Raw genomic sequence first — 21,453 nt, 5'->3', positions numbered from 1 at the left:
TTGACAATAAACTATTTGTAAAATAAATAAATAAATAAATAAATGTCCATAGGGAAAAAAGAAGAAAATAAATGTTTATTATCTCAAAAAAAAAAAAAAAAAGAAAAGAAAAGACTATGTTTGTTCCATTGTACTGCCCTTGCTTCTTTTGTCAAAGATCAGGTGGCTCTATCTGTGGGTATATTTCTCAATTCTTTGTTCTCTATCACTGATCTATTCTTTTGTAGTATTGACATAATTAGCTCTATAGTAAGTCTTAAAGACAGGTAGTGTCAGTCCTTGGCTTTGTTCTTAGATATTGTGTTGGCTCTTCTGGGTCTTTTGTCTCTTCATATAAAGTAAGCTTTATAGAAAATCACTTTGTGTGTGTCCACAAAATTCTGTTCCATTGATTTGTGCTTTTTTTTTTTTTTTTACCAGTACCACACTATTTTGATTACCATAGCTTTACAGTAAGTAAGTCCAGTAATGTCAGTTTTCCAGTTGTGTTCTTCTCCTTCAATATTGTGTTGGATATTCTTGGTCTTTTGCCCCTCCATATAATAAATGTTAGAATCACTTGTCACTTATACACAAAATAACTCCAATTCTGTGTGAGATTGCCTTAAATCTATAGACCAAATTGGGAAGAACCACCTTGACAACATTCTTCCTATTCATGAATATGGACTATCTCTCCGTTTATTTAGTTCTTTGATTTCTTTCATCCCATTTCATAGTTTTTCTCATAAAGCTCCTGTACATGATTTGTTAGATTTATACCTAAGAATTTCACTTTGAGTGCCAATGCAAATGGCATTGTGTTTTTAATTTCAAGTTCCACCTGTTTGTTCATATATAGGAAAGTGATTTCTGTATATTAATATTGTATCCTGCAGCCTTGCTCATATAATTGCTTATAGTTCTAGGAGTTTTTTGTCAATTCCTTCGGATTTTTGGATTTTTCTACATAGATAATCATGTTATACACAAACAAAGGCAGTACATCTTTTATTTCTGATTATACTAGTCAAGTCTTTCAGTGTGATATTGACAAGAAATAATGAAAAGGGACATCCTTGTTTTGCTCCTGATCTTAGTGGGAAAGTGTCTAGTTACCCATTTTTAAGTATGATGTTAACCATAGGGTTTTTTTGTGAATGTTCTTTATCAAGTTGAAGATGTTCCCCTCTAAGTTTGCTGAGAATTTTTATCATTGGATTTTGTCAAATGCCTTTTCTGAATCTACTGATATGATCATATACTTTTTCTTCTCTAGTTTATTGATGTGATAGATTACATTTACTGATATTTGAATGTTGAAATAGCTTTACATTCCTGAAATATCACTTCGTTGTGTGTTATTCTTTTTATACATTGTTTGATTCAATTTATCAATATTTTGTTGAGAATTTTTGTATCCGTGTTTTTGGGAGATATTGGTCTGTAATTTTCTTATACTATCTCTGTATAATTTTGGTATTAAGTAATAACTAGCTTCATAGAATAATTAGGGAAGTATTCCTTCTGCTATTTTCTGGAAGAGATTGCCAAGAATTGGTATAATTCCTTACTATAAGTTTGACAGGATTCCCCAGAACCGATCTTAATGTGGTGCTTTCTGTTTTGGAAGTTTATTAATTTAATTATCAATTCAATTGCTTTAATAGGTATAGTTGTGGACTGAATAGTTGTGTCTCCCCAAATTCATATGTTGATGCACTAACTTCCAGTGTGGCTATATTTATAGATGAGACCTCCAAGGAAGTAATTCAGGTTAAATAAGGTCATAAAGGTGTGATCCTGATCTGATAGAATTAATGTTCCTTAAAGAAAGAGAGATACCAAAGTGCTCTCTCTGTCCATATGTACACAGAAGAAAGGACATGTGAAGACAAAATGAGAAGGTGGCTGTCTACAAGCCAGGAAGAGGTCTCATCAGAAATCAAATCAGCCAGAACCTTGATTCAAACTTCTAGAATCCAGAACTCTGAGAAAATAAATTTGCATTATTTATACAATCCAGCCTACGGTATTTTGTTAAGGCAGCACAAGTATGTTAACACGAGGCCTGTTTAGATGATCTGTTTCTCCTTGTGTGAATTTTGGCAGATTGTATTTTCCAGTGAATTGATCCATTTCAGCTAGGTTATCAAATTTGAGGACCTAGGGTTCATAATATTCCTTTATTATCTTTTATATGTCAGTGGAATTAGTAGTGATGGCCCTTCTGTCATCTCAGCTATGTGTAGTTTGTGTCTTCTCACTTTATTCCTTAGTTATCCTGATTAGATGTTAATCAATTTTATTGATCTTTTCGAAGAACCAGTCTTTAGTTTCATTGATTTTTTTTTTTGCTAATTAATTTGTTTTTAATTTCATAAATTTCTTCTCTGGGTTTTATTATTTCTTCACTTCTGCTTACTTTGGATTTAATTTGATCTTCTTTTTCTAGTGTCTTAAGGTGGAAGCCTAGATGATTGATTTTAGGCCTATCTTCTTTTCTAATAAATGCATTCAGTGTTATAAATTTCCCTGTGAGCATTACTTTTGCTGCATCTCACAAATCTGGATAAGTTGTGTTTTCATTTTTCTTTCATTCAAAATATTTTATTTCTCTTGAGACTTCTTTGACCCACACATTACTTGGAAGTGTGTTGTTTAACTGCCAAGTATTTTGGGGGGTTTCCCAGCTATCTGTTACTGATTTCTGGTTTAATTCCATTGTAGTCAGAGAGAATACTTCGTATAATTTCTCTTCTCTTAAATTTGTTAAGGTGTGTTTTATGACCCATAATGTGTTCTGTCTTCGCGAATGTTCCATATGAGTCTGAGAGGAATGTGTATTTTGATGTTGTTTAATAAAGTATTCTATAGATATCAGTTGCTTTCAGTTGATCAATGGTACTGTTTTTTCAACTGTGTGTTTACTGATTTTCTGCTACAGGATCTACCCACTACTATTTATTAAAAGATTAATCTATTTTTCTTTGTCTCTCAGGTTTTATCTCACATATTTGGACATTCTTTTGTTAGACACATACACATTAACAGCATTGGGTCTTGTGGAGAATTTACTCCTTTATCATTGTGTAATGGCCCTCTTTATCTCTGATACTTTCCTTTGCTCTGATGTCTTCTTTTTCTGAAATTAATGTATCTACTCCAACTTTATTTTGATTAATGTTAGCATGTTATATCTTTCTCCATCCATTTTCTTTGAATCTATCTCTGCTTTCATAGTTGAAATAGGTTTTTTTGTAGGCCACATATAGTTAGGTCTTATTTTTTGTAATATTTAAATTTTTTTAAATGTTTATTTTTGAGAGAGAGAGACAAACAGAGTGTGAGTAGGGGAGGAGCAGAGAGAGAGAGGGAGACACAGAATCCGAAGCAGGCTCCAGGCTCTGAGGTGTCAACACAGAGCCCGATGTGAGGTTCGAACTCATGGGCCACAAGATCATGACCTGAGCCGAAGTTGGACACTTAACTGGCTGAGCCACCCAGGTGCCCCAAGTTAGGTCTTATTTTTGGATTCCACTCTGATAGTCTATGTCTTTTAATTGATATGTTGAAACCATTGACATTTAAAGTGATTATTGATATAGATGGTTTAATATCTACCATATGTGTTAGTGTTTTTTATTCATTGCCATTGTTCTTTGTTGTTTTTTGTTTCTGAATTTTTATGAGGTAAGATTGGTATGTAACATTATATAATTTTTAGATGCAAAACATTATAACTCAGCATCTGTATTCATTACAAAGTGAACACTTCCAAAAACCTAATTACCATCTATCACCACATATTTGACCCCTTTCATCCATTTCACCACTGACAAACCCCCTCCCCTTCTGGTAACCACCAATCTGTTCTTTGTGTCTATGAGTTTGTTTTTGTTTTGTTTATTTATTTATTTTTAGATTCCACAAATGAATGAATTTATATGGTTTTTGTCTTTCTCTTTCTGACTTATTTCACTTAACATAATACCCCCAGGTTCAACCATGTCACAAATGACAAGATTCTATTATTTTTTATGTCTAAGTAGTATTCTATTATATATATAGACCACATCTTCTTTATCCATTTATGTGTCAACTGACATTTATGTTTTTTCCATATCTTAGCTATTGTGGATAATGCTGCTATGAACATTGGGGTGCATGTATCATTTCAAATGAGAATTTTCATATTCTTTGGGTTAAAAAGCACAAGTAAAATACCTGGATTGTATTGTAATTCTATTCTTAATGTTTTGCGGAATCTCTATACTATTTTCCATAATGCTTGGACCAATTTATATTCTACCAACAGGGTAAAAGGGTTCCCTTTTTTCCACATTCTCTTAAATACTTGTCTTTCTTTTTTTTTTTTTATCATAACGAATATAACTAGTGTGAGGTGATATCTTATTGTGGTTTTGATTTGCATTCTTCTAATAATCATTGATGTTGAATATCTTTGGCCATCTGTTGGCCATCTGTACTTCTTCTTTGGAAAAATGTCCATTCAGATCCTAGGCCCATTTTTAAATCAAGTTGTTTGCTTTTTTTATGGTTGAGTTGTATGCACTTTTCATATATTTTGGATACTAACTCCTTGTCAGATATGTGATTTGCAAATATCTTCTCCCATTCAGTAGGTTATTTTTTCATTTTGATGATGGTTTCTTTCACTGTATAGAAACTGTGTTGTTTGATATAGTCCCATTATTTTTGCTTTTGTTTCCCTTACCCTTTGGAGTCCTGTCCACAAAAATATAGCTAAGATCGATGTCAAGAAGCTTACCACCTATGTTTTATTCTAGGAGTTTTATGGTTTCAGGTAATACATTCAAGTCTTTAATCCATTTTGAGTTAATTTTTGTATACAGTGCAAGATAGTGGTCTAGTTTCTTTTTTCTTTTCTTTTCTTTTTTTTGGATATGGCTGTCCAGTTTTCCCAGCACCATTTATTGAAGAGACTGTTCTTTCTCCATTGTGTGGTGTGTTCTTCACCCTTTATCATAAATGTGTGTGTGTGTGTGTGTGTGTGTGTGTGTGTTTATTTCTGGGCTCTGTATATGTATTTCTGGGCTCTCAGTTTTCTATTGATCTGTCTTTATGCCAGTACCATACTATGGTGATTACTAAAGCTTTGTAATCTAGTTTGAAGTCAAGGAGCATGATACTTCAGCTTTGTTGTTCTTTCTCAAGATCACTTTGGCTCTTCAGGATCTTTTGTGATTCCATACAAATTTTTAAATTAATTGTTATAGTTCTGTGAAAGATGTCATTGGAATTTTGAGAGGGATTGCATTCAGTCTGCTGATTGCTTTCGGTAGGAGGGTCATTTTAGCAATAGTGATTCCTCCAATCCATGAGTATAGAATATCTTTCCATTTATTTGTGTCTTCAGTTTCCTGCATCAGTGTCTTACAGTATTCAGTGTACAGGTCTTTCACCTCCTTGATGAAGCTTATTCCTAGATATGTTATTCTTTTGATACAACTGTAAGTGGGATTGTTTTCTTAAGTTCTCTTTCGGATAGTTCTTTATTAGTGTATTGACATGCCACTGATTTTTGTATATTGATGCTGTATCCTGCAATTCTACTGTATATATTAGGTCTAATGGTCTTTCTCAGTTACAACAAAGTCTTTAGAATTTTCTATATAAAGTATCTGCAAATAGTGACAATTTTCCTTCTTCCTTTCTATTTTGGATACCTTTTATTTCTTTCTTACCTGATTTATGTGGCTAGAACTTCCAATATTATGTTGAATAAACGTGTGAAGAGTTGACATCTTTGTCTTGTTCGTGATCTTAGAGGAAAAGCTTTTGGCTTTTCACCATTGAATATGTTAGCTGTGAGTTTATCATATATGACCTTTATTATGTTGAGGTATGTTCCCTCTGTACCCATTTTATTGAGTTTTTGTCCTAAATGGATGTTGAATTTTGTTAAATGCTTTTTCTGCATCTATTGAGATGATCATGTGATTTTTATCCTTAATTTTGTTAATGTGGCATATCATCTTGATTGATTCGTGGATATTGAATCATCCTTGGATCTCTGAAATAAATCCCACTTGATTGCAGTATATGATTCTTTTAATGTATTGTTGAATTTTTTTTTAAATTTTTTTAATGTTTTATTTATTTCTAGGAGAGAGAGAGACAGCGCAAGTAGGGGAGTGTCAGAGAGAGAGGGAGACACAGAATCTGAAGCAGGCTTCAGGCTCTGAGCTGGCAGTCAGCACAGAGCCCGATGTGGGGCTCGAACCCACGAACCGCGAGATCATGACCTAAGCGAAAGTCGGACACTTAACCGACTAAGCCACCCAGACGCCCCGATGTATTGTTGAATTTGGTTTGCTGTATTTTGTTGACTATTTTTGCATATATGTTCATTAAGGACATTGGCCTGTAATTTTCTTTTCTTGTGGTGTCCTTGTCTAGTTTTGGTATCAGGGTAATGCTGCCCTCATAAAATAAGTTTGGAAGTGTTTTCTTCTTGTCAGTGTTTTGAAGGAATAGCTTGAGAGGGATAGGTATTAAGTCTTCTTTGAATGTTTGAAACATGACCTTGACCAAGATCTAGAGTTGGACACTCAACCGACTGAGCCACCCAGGTATCCCTGTTGGGAGTTGTTTTTATTGATGTTTCAATCTCCTTGCCAATAATGTCTATACAGATTTTCTATTTCTTCTTGATTCAGTCTTGAAAGGCTATATATTTTGGGGAATTTTTCCATTTCTTCTAGGTTGTCCAATTCATTTACATATAATTATTTATACTATAATTATAACTTTACTTGTAACTTCTTTTTCATTTCTGATTGTTTGAGTCCTCTTCTTTCCTTGGTTAGTCTAGCTAAAGGTTTGTCAATTTTATTTATCTTTTCAAAGAACTACCTCTTAGTTTTACAGATCGTATTTATTTGTTTATTTGTCTCAATTTGATTTATTTCCACTCTGATCTTTGTCATTTTCTTCCTCCTACTAACTTTGGGCTTCATTCTTTTTTTTTTTTTCCTAACTCTATTAGGTGTAAAGTTAGATTGTATGAGGTTTTTTTTATTTCTTGAGGTAGGCTTGTATTGCTGTGATCTTCCCTGTTAGATCCACTTTTGCTGCATCCCATAGATTTTGGTATATCGTATTGCTGTTTTCATTTGTCTCAATGTATTTTTTTTTTATTTCTTCAATTTCTTTGATGACTCAATGGTTTATTAGCATGTTGTTTAAACTCCACATTTTTGTGTGGTTTTCTTTTTGTAATTAATTTCCAGTTTTGTAACATTGTGGTCAGAGAAAATGCTTAATATAATCTCTATCTTCTTGAATTTAACATGTGATGTGTCCTGGAGAATGTTTCATGTGCATTTTAGAAGAATGTGTATTCTGCTTCTGGACGGGGTTTTCTGTATATGTCTACTAAATCCATTTGGTCTAATGTGTCATTAATGCCAGTGTTTCTTTGTTGATTTTCTGCCTGGCTGATCTATTCTTGATGTAAGTGGGGTGTTAAAGTGCCTTACTATTTACTATCATGCTGTCAACTTCTCCCTTTAGATCTATTAATTTTTGCTTTATATATTTTGGTGTTCTTTATATATTCATAAATATATCTTCTTGTTGAATTGACTCCTTTATCATTATGTAATTCACATTTTGGTCTTTTATTACAGTCTTTGTTTATAGTCTATTTTGTCTAAGAGTATAGCTACACTGGCTTTTCATTTCTATTTGCATGGACTATCTTTTCCTATCCCTTCACTTTCAGTCTATGTATCCTTACTTATAAATTGAGACTTGTAGGCAGCATAAAGGGGGTCTTTTTTTAATCCACTCAACCATTTTATGTCTTTTGACTAAAGAGTTTATTTACATTTAAAGTAATTAATGATAAGCATGTACTTATTGCTATTTTGTAATTGTTTTCTGCCTGTTTTCCTAGTTTCTCTCTGTTCCTTTTTTCTCTTTTCTCTCTTCCCTTGTGGTATGATGGCTTTCTTTAGTATTATGTTTAGATTCCTTTCTCATTTTTTTTGTGTATTTACCAGGAATTTTTTTTTTCTTTGAGGTTACTGTGAGGTTCAAATACAGCATCTTGTGTTTATAATAGTCTGTTTGGGGGCTCCTGGGTGGCTCAGTCAGTTAAGCATCTGACTTGATTTCAGCTCAGTTCATGGTCTCACTACTGTGAGATCAAGCCTCATATAGGGCTCCACAATGGGCATAGAACCTACTTGGGATACTCTTTCTCTTTCCCTCTGCCCTTCCCCACCTGCTCACTTGCTCTCACTCACTCTCTCAAAAAATACAAAGAAATAAAGAAAATTATTATAATAGTATATTTAAGTTTATTTATTTATTTTGAAGGGGGTAATGAGGGGCAGAAAGAGAGAGGGAGAGAGAGAATCCCAAACAGGCTCTTCACTGTCAGCATGGATTCCAACGTGGGACTTGATCCCATGAACCATGAGATCATGACCTGAGCTGAAATCTAGAGTCAGAAGCTCAACCAACTGAGCCACCCAGATGTCTCCCCATTTTATATTTTTGATGCCACATTATATATATATATATTTTTTTTTAATTTTTTAAAATGTTTTATTTCTGAGAGAGAGAGAGACAGCATGAGCAGAGAGAGAGGGAGACACAGAATCTGAAGCAGGCTCCAGGCTCTGAGCTAGCTGTCAGCACAGAGCCCGACGCGGGGCTTGAACCCACGAACCTTGAGATCATGACCTGAGTCAAAGTCGGACACTTAACCGACTGAACCACCCAGGCGCCCCTATATATTTTTATTTTATGCATCCCTTAACTAAATGTTGTAGTCTTAATTATAGTACTTTTGTGTTTTAACCTTCATACTTGCTTTAAAAGTGATTGAATCCACTACCTTTACTATCTATTTGCCTTTTCCAGTGAGATTTTTACTTTCTTTTTTTTTTGGTTATTAGTGCCATTTCTTTTCAGCTCAAAAAAGTCCCTTTAATATTTCTTGTAAGGCCAGTTTAATGGTGATAAACTTTTTTAGTTTTCATTTATCCAGAAAACATCTTTTTCTTCAGCCCTATTAGGTATAATTGACATACTATGCAATTTGCCCATCATAAGAATACAGTTAGATAATTTTTAGTATGTTTATACAATTATGCAGCCATCACCAAATTCCAGTTCTAGAACACTTCCATCACCTCAAAGTTTCCTTGTGCCTATTTAATTACTTTCGTACTCCTGGTCCCAGGTAACCAGTGATATGCTTTCTGTTGCCATAATTATTCCTTTTCTAGAAATTTATGAATGAGACATTTTAAGACCTAGAATGTGGTCTACCTCTGCTATGCCATTGAAAAGAATGTGGATTTTGCAGTTCTTGAATGGAATGTTTTATAAATGCCAACTAGGTCAAGCTAGTCTATATACTATATCTTTATTGATTTTCTCTCTGCCTGTTCAATCAATTTTTGAGAAAGGATTAGAATCTCTTAGCTATGGAGATAGCTCCTGACAGTTGTATCAATATTTCTTTGTGATTTGATGCTCTGTTATTTGATGTGTAACAAATGCGTTATGACCTCTTAATGAATTGACTTGACTTTTTTTTTTTAATTCCTGGGTTATCCTTTGCTCAAAAACTATTTTATATGACATTATTATACTCCCCAGCTTTCTTTTGAATAGCGTTAGCGTGGTATATATTTTTCCATACTTTTCCTTTTAACCTACTTGTATCTCTACATTTAAGCTGTATATCTGTCGACAACATGTAGTTAGGTCTTGTCTGTTTTATCCAATCTGATAATCACTACCTTTAATGACATTGTTTAGACTATTGACATTCAATAAGGTAATAGAGTTATGTTTAAATCCACCATCTCACAACTTGGTTTCTGTTTTGCACATCTGCTCTTTGTTCCATTTCCTAATTTTCTTTTTCTTTGAATTGAGTATTATGATTCCATTTTATCTCCTTTATTAACTTACTAATTTTTTGTTTTATTATTGTGGTGATATCTTTGGGATTATAGTATACCTTTTAACATAAAACAGTCTCTCTTCAAGTAAAAGTATACTCACTCTATATATATAGTATAAGAACTTACAACAATTTACTTCCATCTCTCTCCTTCCAGCCTCTGTTTTATTATTGTCATACATTTCACCTGTATATGTTATAAATCTCATAGCACGTTATCTTGCTCTAAGTACTCAATAATCTTTCAAAGAAACTTAATAAGAAAAAGTCTTTTATGTTTACCCACATAGTTACCATTTCTGGCAGTCTTTATTCTTTTGTGTTGATCCAAATTTCCATCTACTTGAAACTTCTTTAACATTTCTAATACTGTACATCTACTGATAATGAATCTTTTCAGTTTCTCTACATCTGGAAAGAAATCAGTGAATTTTTCTTTTCTTTTTATTTATTTTGAGAGAGAGAGAAAGAAGGTGGGCAGGGGAGGTGCAGAGACGGGGGGCGGGCGGGAGAGAGAATCCCAAGCATGTAGGGCTCAACCTCATAAACAGAGAGATCATGATCTGAGCTGAAATCAAGAGTTGGATGCTTAACCAATAGACTACCCAGGTGCCCCTGAATTTTTCTTTTATATTTTGTGCTTTTTATCTCTAGAAGTTGCATTTGGTTATTTTTTCTATTGCCTTTTTCTCTCTCCATTATGTTCATTTTGCTTTAACTCCTTCAGCATATTTGTAATAACTCTTGTAACATTCCTGTCTTCTTGTTGTATTATGTCTATCACTTCTGTGTATCTATTGACTGATCGTTGTTCTTGGTGATGGATGTTGTGAATTTTACATTGATATATGCTGAGAGTTTTTAGTTCCTTTAAAAAGCATTACTTTACTTTTGCAAGTAATTAAATTACTGGATTAGTTTGTTGTTTTCAAGACTCGTTTTTAAACTTTCTTACAGTAGTTCTAGAATAGGCTTTATTCCAAGACTGTTTCTTATTCTAAGCCTAGATTAGCTTTGCCACTAAGGTGTGATCCTCCTGATGTTGCCTCTGAACCTCTCTGGGGTTCAGCAAAGATTTATGTCTAGTTGGCAAGAACTCATGTCTCCAAGTTCTGTGTAAGCTCTGGGAGTTGTTCAGGTTACAGCTTCCCACATATTCTTTGCCTGGTCTCCTGGAGTTTTACCCTATTCATACATGACTTAGCATTTAGCAATAGAATCAAGAGAATACCTATGCAGATGTCCGGAGCCGCTTTCCATATATCTCCCTCCTCTCTGGCACTCAGCCCACAAATTCTGCCACCGAGCCTTCCTTAACTCTAGTCTCTGTTTATTCAACTCAACAATACTATCAAGTTCTGATTTTGTTCACCTCTGTGTTTCATAGTCTGGAAAATGCTTCCAGGCAGATAGCTGAGGCAATCATAGTAATCACCTTATTTGTCTCCCTTTTCAGGGACCACAGTGTTGCACTGACTATTGTATAACTTCCAGAAACAGTTGTTTTGTTCACTTTGTCCAGTTTTCCAGTTGTTTACAGCAGTAGGGTAAATCTGTTCTGATTATTCTATTGAGGCTATAAAAGCAGAAATTGATTTCATTCCATTTTAAAATCAACAATTTACAGCAGTCCTTATTTTGGGAATACAGGGCAAAGAAAGAGATTGAATACCAGGAACTGATGTTTCTTTTAACTGGAGGAGTAAGTCTTAAGAGTGCTGAGAAAAATCCGGATCCAACTTGGCTATCAGATAAAAGCTGGGAGGAAATTTGTCGGGCAAGTGAATTTCCTGCCTTCAAAGAACTCAGGTAATTGTTTAAACTTGATGATTTAGAATTGAGTAAGGATGGGTAAATTTGTAATCTCCTTGTTTAACAAGCTCTTTTTAAATTATTTGCCAATGAAATAATAATTAGTATGCTTTTTTTCCCATTAGGGAGCATTTTTGTGAACATATAACTGAATGGCGGGAAATCTATGACAGTAAAGAGCCACATAATGCTAAATTTCCAGCACCAATGGGTGAAAGACTAAATGAACTACAGAAAATAATAATTCTTCGGTGCTTAAGACCTGATAAGGTAAAAGACAAATGTGTTCTATTTGGAACCCAGCTAATTGGCCATTTAAGAATAAGTTTGGGGAATAAAAGGCACAATGTAAGGAAAAATAGTCTTTGACTTTGTAAAAGCAGTGCAACAATGGCAGCTACACCTGTGGTGAACTTAGCATAATGTACAAACTTATCAAATCTAAGTTTTACACCTGAAACTAATGTAACATTGTATGTCAACTGTACTCAAAACTGTAAAAAAATTCTAGCTTTAAATTATTGTTTCGTTCTTTAACCCTCATTCTAGATGCTTAGAGGTTCATTGAGCTCCTTGGATTTGCAGGTTTATAGTTTTCTCAACTTGGGAAAAATTTTGGCCATGATTTCTTCAAATATTTTTTGCCACCCCACCTTGTGTTTCCAATTAAATATGCAGTAGATCACTTGGTATTATACCATAGGTGACAGCTCTGTTTGATTGATTGATTGATTTACTTATTTATTTTTTTTTAATGTTTTATTTATTTCTAGGAGAGAGAGAGAGAGAAAGCGTGAGCAGGGCACGGTCAGAGAGAGAGGGAGTCACAGACTGAAACAGGCTCCTGGCTCTGAGCTGGCAGTCAGCACAGAGCCTGACACGGGGCTCGAACCCACGAACTGCGAGATCATGACCTAAGCGAAAGTCGGACGCTTAACCAACTAAGCCACCCAGGCACCCCTACTTATTTATTTTTAAAGTTTATTTTGAGAGAGAGAAACAGAATGAGTGAGCAGCGGAGGGGCAGAGAGAGAGAGGGAGAGAGAGAATCCAAAGCAGGCTCTGCACCACCAGCACAGAGCCCAAAGAAGGGCTTGAACTCATAAAACCAGAAGATCGTGACCTGAGACAAAACCAAGAGTCAGAGACTCACCCTACCGAGCCACCCAAGAGCCCCTGTTAATTATTTTTAAATTGTTTGTACCACTGTGCTTCAGTTAGTACAGTTTCTATTGCTATCTTTAAGTTTATTGATTTCTTTTATATTGACTAATCTGCCATTATTCCTATCAATTTTTTTGTTTCAGCTATTATATATTTCACTATCAGAAACTTTATTTGGTTCTTTTTTATATATTCTATTTTTCTTTTTATCTGTTCATGTTTTCTTCAAATACTTGAACACAGTTATAACAACTCTTTTTAAAACCTTCATTGCTCATTCCATCATTTCTGGATCTATTTCTATTGACTAAAATTTTGCTCTTGGTTACAGATCATTTTTTCCTACTTCTTAGACTGCCCAGTAATGTTTGACTGGATGCCAGACATTGCTGATTATTTAAATTTTATCTTCCTTTTTTTTTAAGTTATTTATATTTTAGGTTTATTTATTTATTTTGAGAGGGAAAAAACACACAAGTGAGGAAAAGGCAGAGAGAGAGAGGGAGAGAGAAAATCCCAAGCAGGCTTGTACCAGCAGTGCAGAGCCCAAGGCAGGTCTTGAACTCATAAACCTTGAGGTTATGACCTAAGCCGAAGTTGGACTTTAACTGACTGAGCCACTCAGGTGCCTCTGTTACCTTCCATTTAAAGACTGTTCAGTTTTATTCTGCTAGTTCAAGGGTCAGCAAATGAAACTTTTGGGCCAAATCCAGCCCATGAGCTAATAATGGTGTTTACATTTTAAAAAGTTATTCTAAAATAGAAGAAGAAAAAGAATATGCAGCAGAAATTGTATGCCTCCCACAACGCCTGAAGTTTTTACTCTCTAGCTCTCTGTAGAAGCTTACCAACCCCTTTGGCTACATAGTTAAATTACTTAAGTTCAAATTGTTCTTTTCAAAGATTTTTTTTAGTGTTTTTTTTTTCTTATTAAGTAGTCTCTACACCCAATGTGGGGCTCAAACTCACAGCCTCAAAATCAAGAATTGTATCCTCTTCTAGCTGAGTCGGCCAGACGCCCCTCTCTGAGTATTTTAAGATTTGTTAGCACAGAAGCGCCTTGGTGGCTCAGTCGGTTAAGTGTCTGACTCTTGATTTGGCTCAGATCATGATTTCAGGGTTTGTGAGATCAAGCCTTGCAGTGAGCTCCATGCTGTGGGTGGAGGCTGCTTAAGATTCTCCCTGTCTCCCCCACTGGTGAGGGGGCTCTCTCTCTCTCTGTCTCTCTCTCTGTCTCTTCCAAAAAAAAAGAAAGAAACAATTTGAGGCACCAGTGTGGCTCAGTCAGTCAAGCGGTTAAACATCTGACTTCAGCTCAGATCATAATCTCACAGTTCGTGACTTTGAGCCCCGCAAGGGGCTCTGTGCTGAGAGCTCAGAGTCTGGAGCCTGCTTCTATTCTGTCTCCCTCTCTCTCTGCCCCTCCCCCACTCACGCCTGTCTCTGTCTCTCAAAAATGAATAATTATTTTAAAAAAGTAAAAAAGAATTGTTAGCAGAAGAGTAAAATAGCCTTTACTCAATAGATAGTTTAGCCCCACTACTAAAGGGTGACCCTTCTGGGGATTTTCCCAAATGTCCCAGGGATCACCAAGGGCTCTCCACTGTGGCTGCTGGGAAGTGGAATGATTCCCAGCCTGGCATGAACTCTGCTAGCTCTGTAGATCCCCAGTTCACAGCTCCCAGCCACTCTTTGCTTAGCCTATGCTTACACACCACCGTACTCAGCAAAGATAAGAGGGTACTGTTATGCAGATTTCTGGGTAGTTCCCTTCTGATCTGAACTCTGCAACTTCCAGTAGCCTCCCTCCTTAAACCAGAGGGTAAGAGTTTCCTGCCTTCCCAACTCTGTAACACGGTGTTGCTCTGCTTTTTAATTGCTTTTCCTGTTCCACAGGCTGGAATGTACATCCCAGAAGAAAGCTGAAGTGATAATAGAACTCACCTTGTATGCTTCCTCTTTCACAGAGATCAAAGTCCTCTACCACCTGTTATCTGAATTGCTCGGTGTCTGAAAATGGTTATTTTTAATTTTGCCCATTTTTAGTTGTTTCTGTGGGTGGGTAAATCTGGTCCCTGTTAGTAGAAGAGACCATACTGGCTGGAAGTAAAAGATGGTAGAAAACTTTGTGCATATCACAATTTTATTAGTTTGACTCTTTTTTTTCTTCTGAGTTTTAATTTAAATTCCAGTTAGTTAACATACAGTATAATATTAGTTTCAGGTAGAGGACTTAGTGATTCATCACTTACATACAGTAGGCAGCGCTCATCACAAAAGTACCTTCTTTACTACTCATCACCCATTTAGCCCACCTCCCTGCCCACCCCCCTCCAGCAACTCTCCATTCTCTATAGTTAAAAGTCTATTTTATGGTTTGCCTCTCTCTTTCCCCCCACTATTTTCATGTTTTGTTTTTTAAATTCCACACATGAGTGAAATCATATGGGATTTGTCTTTCTCTGTCTGATTTATTTTGCTTAGCATAATACTCTCTAGCTCCATCCATGTCATTGCAAATGGCAAAATTTCATTTTGATGGTTGAGTAATATTCCTGTGTGTGTGTGTGTGTGTGTGTGTGTGTGTGTGTGTACACGCATGTGCGTACCCAAACTTCTTTATCCATTCATCAGTCAGTGGACATATGGGCTCTTTCCAAAATGTGGCTATTGTTGATAGTGCTGCTGTTAAACATCGTATCTCTGAATCAGTACGTTTGTATCCTTTTCTGTGTAATGCAACTGCTGGATGGTAGGGTAGTCCTATTTTTAACTTTTTGAGGAACCTCCATACTGTTTTCCAGAGTGAATTTATAAAACTCAACACCCAAAATACAAATAATCCAGTTAAAATATGGGCAGAAGAGATGAATAGACATTTTTCCAAAGGAGACATACATATGGCTAATAGACACAAAAATCTATTGGTGAAATGAACAGGCTAATACCAATATTCACACATTCAAGAAAGGCAAAAAAATTTTATTTAAAAAAATTTTTTTTAATTTTTTATTTATTTTGAGAGAGAGAGAAAGCATGAGTAGGGGAGGAGCAGAGAGAGAAGGTAAGAGAGAAAATCCCAAGCAGGCTTTGCACTGTCCGCACAGAGCCTGACATGGGGCTTTAACCCATGAACCATGAGATCATGACCTGAGCCAAAGTCAAATGCTTAACAAACTGAGCCACCCAGGCGCCCCTCGAAAGAAAAACTTTTAAATAGAAAACCAAAAACTATGTTCATAAATGTACTTTGAACTTTGAGAAAGTCACCTCACCCTTCTGAGCTCCATGTATAAAATGAAGTTGTTGAAAGTAATCATAGTCGTACCTTCTTTCTTTTTCTTCTTCTACTTTTTTTTTTTTTTTACATGTTTCTAGTAAACCTTCACAAGGAGTATTCTCTAATGCTTCACTTAGGCTCTGAGTAGATTCAAACAGAGGTTTACATAATTACTTGACTCCTGAGTATTTCCTCTTATTTTAACCTCAAAGACCCTTGTACATTGTTAAAACTTACCTCATTCTTTCCTACCCGATAGTTGTGTATATATATATATATGTTCTTTCACTGGATAAGGCCAAAACAATGATGGATTCATTATTTCATCACCTGTAGCCTCCCTTGTTCACAATAAACTTAGGAATGATTAGCTCTGCATCTGGAAAACACCTGCCTAGTTTGCATTCCACAGAATGGCTCCCTGATGGCCAATGGAGGTAGTTTCAATGCTAACTATGGGGTAATTGCCTAGTCTGCCATGCTTGGGAACCATGCTTACACATTACAGCACTTACCAGACTGGAATATACAGTCATTGTCAGCTTGTTTGTCAGGGTCCCCACTACACTCTGAGCTTCAGGAAGTCAGGACCCATGTCTTATTTTGCTCACTATCTTCAGGACTTTAAACAGTGCCTAGAAGATATTAGGCTGTCTCAGTAAATGCCTGTGAATCGAGTTGAACCGAATCAAAGTAAACTAAGTTCAGTTAAAGCCTGTGTTTGTCAGGATTCTCCAGAGAAACAGAACTAACAGGATGGGTGAGAGAGAAACAGAGAGTGACAGGAATCGGCCCACAGGACTGTGGAGGCTGGCAAGTCCGGAATCTGCAGGCTAGAGGCCTGGGGAAGAGTCAGCATTGCAGCTCAGGTTCAAAGGCAATGTACTGGCAGAATTCCCTCTCCCTCAGTAGAGGACACTCTTTTTTCTCTTCAGGCTTTCAACTGATTGAGTGACACCCATTCACATTATGGAGAGTCATTCACTTAACTCAAAGTCCACGGATTTAACAATTAATCTCAGGGGCGCCTGGATGGCTCATTCAGTTAAGTGTCTGACTCATGATTTTCGCTCAGGTCATGATCTCATGGCATGTGAGTTCAACTTCTGGGCTGGGCTCCACACTGCCAGCCTGCTTGAGATTCTCTCTCTGCTCCTCCCATGCTCTCTCTCTCTGTCTCTCTCTCTCTGTCTCTCAAAATAAATAAATAAATAAACTTAAAAAAAATTAATCTCATCTTAAAAATATCTTCATGGCAACAGCCAGACTAGTTTTTGACCAAATACTGTGCCCTAGCAAAGCTGACACCTAAAATTCATTACCACAAAGCTTATCTCCATCTGTTCAAGTCTCCATAACTTCTTCTCTAGAGTATCTTACACAAAGGATCAAAACCTTATAGAAGAGTCATAACTTTTCCTTATATTACATTACTGGAACAAGGTACTTTTTCTATAGAAAATTATCATACTTCATTGCATCTCCAACATCTTAGGGAACATGGGCCGTGGTCTGTGCACAGAATAATGAGGGGCAAGTTCTCTGGGTCTTCAGTATCTCCCTTTCCTTAAAATGTACAATTGAATCATATGTGGATCTTGAGAAACTTAGTAGAAGACCATGAGGGGTGAGAAGGGGAAAAAATAGTTACAAACAGAGAAAGAGGGAGGAAAACCACAAGAGACTCTTAAATACAGAGAACAAACTGAGGGTGGATGGCCGGGTAGGGGAGAGGGGAAAATGGGTGATGGGCATTGAGGAGGGCATTTGTTGGGATGAGCACTGGGTGTTGTATATAAGCCAATTTGATAATAAATTTAATTCATAAAAAATGTACAATTGAAGATCTGTGCTAGATAGAAACTATATATAGTGTTAATGGTAAAATTTCATCACTGCCCAGGTGAAGTTATTTTTAAAAAGGAAGGAAAATCTGTTATTGTGAGGTCCTTTTCGAAAACCCTTCAGTGGCCTTTAAGTATTTTTAGAATAATGACAGAAGTACAGCTTGGTATTCTTGTTGCCTTGGCAAATCATGCCTCTTTTCTGCCATTCCATTTTATCTTTTGAAACTTCACTGTTTCTCGGGCTCCTGGGTGGCTCTATTGGTCAAACATCTCACTCTTGATTTCCCCTCAGGTCATGATCTTACGGTTGGTGAGATAGAGCCCCGTGTTGGGCTCTGTGCTGACAGCCCGGGGCCTGCTTGGGATTCTCTCTCCCCCTCTCTCATTGCTTCTTCCCTGCTTGCATGTGCACACATGCTCTCTCTCTTTTTTTTAATTTTTTTAAAAATTTATTTCTAGGAGAGAGAGAGAGAGAGACAGCGTGAGCAGGGGAGGGTCAGAGAGAGAGGGAGTCACAGACTCTGAAACAGGCTCCAGGCTCTGAGCTGGCAGTCAGCACAGAGCCCAACGCAGGGCTCGAACCCACGAACCACGAGATCATGACCTAAGCGAAAGTCGGACGCTTAACCGACTAAGCCACCCAGGCGCCCCTCTCTCTTTTAAAATAAATAAACATTTGAAGAAAAAAGAGAAACTTGCACTGTTTCACCTATAGAATTGCTCAGAACTACACAAAATTTCTCATATACAAGATTCCATCCATCTTCATCTATGCCAGGACCGCAGAAGTCTGCGATGATCTCTCTTCCCTCCACCAAATTCCTACAGGGTTACTTTAGAAAGTTGTTTAGCATTTAGAAGATGATATCTAATACCTCTCTGTACTTATTTTCTGTGGCTACTGTTGATGAATATCATTCTTTTATTTTAAATTAATTCTGTGGCTCAAAACTGAAAGTGTTTGAATCACATGAATACATGAGTACAGTGAAAGGTGGACTTCCAATCTGTACCTCCCAGTCACTCAGCATCCTTTCTCTCAGGCAATTATTGTTATCTGTTTCTTGTTACCCTTTATGCACATACAAATATGCATACACATAAATTCTTTGTCCACTTATTTTTAACACAGATAGTCATATCCACTGTTTTTGTGTGTTACTTTTTCCTCTACCAGTTTATAAAGAGCTTTCTCATTCGTTTTTACAATTGCATGCTATTCCATTGTAAGCTTACACCATAATTTCTTTAACCAGTTCCTATTGATGGACCTTTACAATTATAAAAAGCACTGCAACGAATAACCTCATTCAAAAGTCATTTCTCCCATGTACAACTCTCTCTCAGAATAAAGTCCTGGGAATAAAAATCACTGAGTCTGTGGATTTGCCCATTTGTAATTTTACAGATACTCCCAATTGCCCACCATGAAAGTTATGCCAGATTACTCTTCCACAGCAATTTAAAAGAATATCTGCTTAACCCATAATTTTTCTCACACAGAATGCTGCCAAACTTTTGTATCTTTGCTAATCTGTGCAAGGGGGTTGAGGAACTTGGGGGGTGATCAGGGAAAAGACATGAACATGAGGTGGCAGTAGCACACATGCGCTACACTGGATGATGCCGTGACAGGTTTGCATGTTGGAGAGAGAGAAGCCCCTCATAGCAGGAATCTCTCCAGATGCTGGGATTTGGGGGATGGGGGTCCCATAACTCCGAAGAGGAGGAGGGCAAGGGAACTCCCTTGGGAGAAGGGTGAAGAGGGTTATATGGGGTCTTGGTAACGTTTATCAACAGCACTATGATTTGGAGTCCCTGGATCAGAGCCATAAAGGGCTACAGTGGCTTGGGGTCTTCATATCCTGGGACGTATCCATAGCTAGCAGATGTTGGGTGCAAAGTAGGCAGGCTGTAAATGGTTAAAAATCTCATTTGGGCTATGTTTACAATAATTGAATGTCCAAAAATTTTAGTTTGGTGTCCTTGGGCTTTTGAACTAACAGGTTGCAGCCTGCTATGAAGAAGGAAGCAATCTAGGGGTCAATACACAGAGACTATCTTTGTCCCTTGACAGAACCATCTGAAAAGGCATAAAATGGTGTTTAAGTATAGTTATAACTTGTATTTTTTTATTATGAGTATTAGGGTGTAGACTAGGCCACTGTAACAGAGACCTAAAATATAGTAGCCTAAGTAAAATAGAAGTTAATCTCCCTCTCTCCTAAGAGCCCAGAGCAAATGCTTGAGGATTGGCAGGGCAGCTCTGTTTTGACATCATCCAGACATTCAAGTTCTTTCTTTCAGGCTTGTAAAGTCCCCTAGAATGTGGTCCTCATCAGTGCAATTGAAGCTGGCTCATAAATACCACATCTGTTGAAGAGCAAAAAAAGAGTATTTTTTTAAATGCTTATTTATTTATTTGAGAGATAAAGAGAGAGCGAGCATGTGAGCAGGGGAGGAGCAGGGACAGAGCAGGAGATAATCTTAAGCAGGCACCATACCCAGCACGGAGCCCAACATCGAGCCCATGGAGCATGGGGCTCGAACTCACAAAACTGCGAAATGAAGACCTGAGCTGAAATCAAGTCAGTTGCTTAACCAACTGAGGCGCCCCCAAAAGAGAGTATTGAAGGCAAACTGCTTCTTTATAAAAATATATTCGGGAAGCTCCATATATAACTTCTACTTACATCCCTCTGGCCAAAACTTAGTCACGTGGCCACATCTAGGTACAAGAAAGTCAGGAAAAGTTGAGGTGGTATCACCAAAAGGAGACAAAGGGGAACATCTTGTGGTTTCTGCTATACTGACGGAGGTTAAGCATCTTTTCATATGTTTAAGATATAGTTCTGTTTCCTTTCCAATTAACTGTTCATCTTCTCTGCCCATTTTCCTTGTGGATTCTTAGTCTTGTCCTATTAATTTATAGACACCTTTTTATGTATTGGAAAAATTAGCTCTTTGTGTACGATATGCTGCGCACTTCTCTTGACCATGAGACTCAAACGGTACTCTTTGTTGGGGTCCAGTAATAATCAAAATTGTTGTGTAAAATGAAAACCCAAAGATCATGTCTTTTCTCTTTTTAACAGATAACTCCAGCTATAACAAATTATGTAACTGATAAACTCGGGAAAAAGTTTGTGGAGCCTCCACCATTTGATCTGACCAAGAGTTACTTGGACTCAAACTGTACCATTCCTTTAATTTTCGTGCTCTCTCCAGGAGCAGATCCCATGGCCAGTAAGTCTACCAACGGCAAACTGTTGAGAACTTATAAAGGACCCATGTTGCTCAATGTCCATTTCATATATGATTATAGGTCAGTCAGTAAGTCTGGTAATTATAAGGAAAAGTAACTAGAATCTGCCAGTTAAATACCTGTACACTGAAAC

General features: G+C 36.7%; 1 protein-coding gene across 1 annotated transcript in view; it reads left to right on the top strand.

Annotated features, from left to right (window-relative positions):
* DNAH12 (dynein axonemal heavy chain 12) overlaps nucleotides 1-21,453 on the top strand; it is a 201,915-nt gene that overhangs the window by 158,366 nt on the left and 22,096 nt on the right. Inside the window, exons 60-62 of the mRNA XM_039242492.1 lie at nucleotides 11,603-11,761; nucleotides 11,890-12,034; nucleotides 21,151-21,301. Of these exons, the coding sequence (XP_039098423.1) occupies nucleotides 11,603-11,761; nucleotides 11,890-12,034; nucleotides 21,151-21,301 (455 nt within the window). The remainder of the gene's footprint in view (nucleotides 1-11,602; nucleotides 11,762-11,889; nucleotides 12,035-21,150; nucleotides 21,302-21,453) is intronic.

This window comes from Hyaena hyaena, unplaced genomic scaffold (genome assembly GCF_003009895.1).
Source record: "Hyaena hyaena isolate Hyena2069 unplaced genomic scaffold, ASM300989v1 scaffold_212, whole genome shotgun sequence".
Taxonomy (NCBI): Eukaryota; Metazoa; Chordata; class Mammalia; order Carnivora; family Hyaenidae; genus Hyaena; species Hyaena hyaena.
The sequence above is the reverse complement of the archived record's forward strand: the minus strand, read 5'-3'. Positions and strand labels throughout refer to the sequence as shown.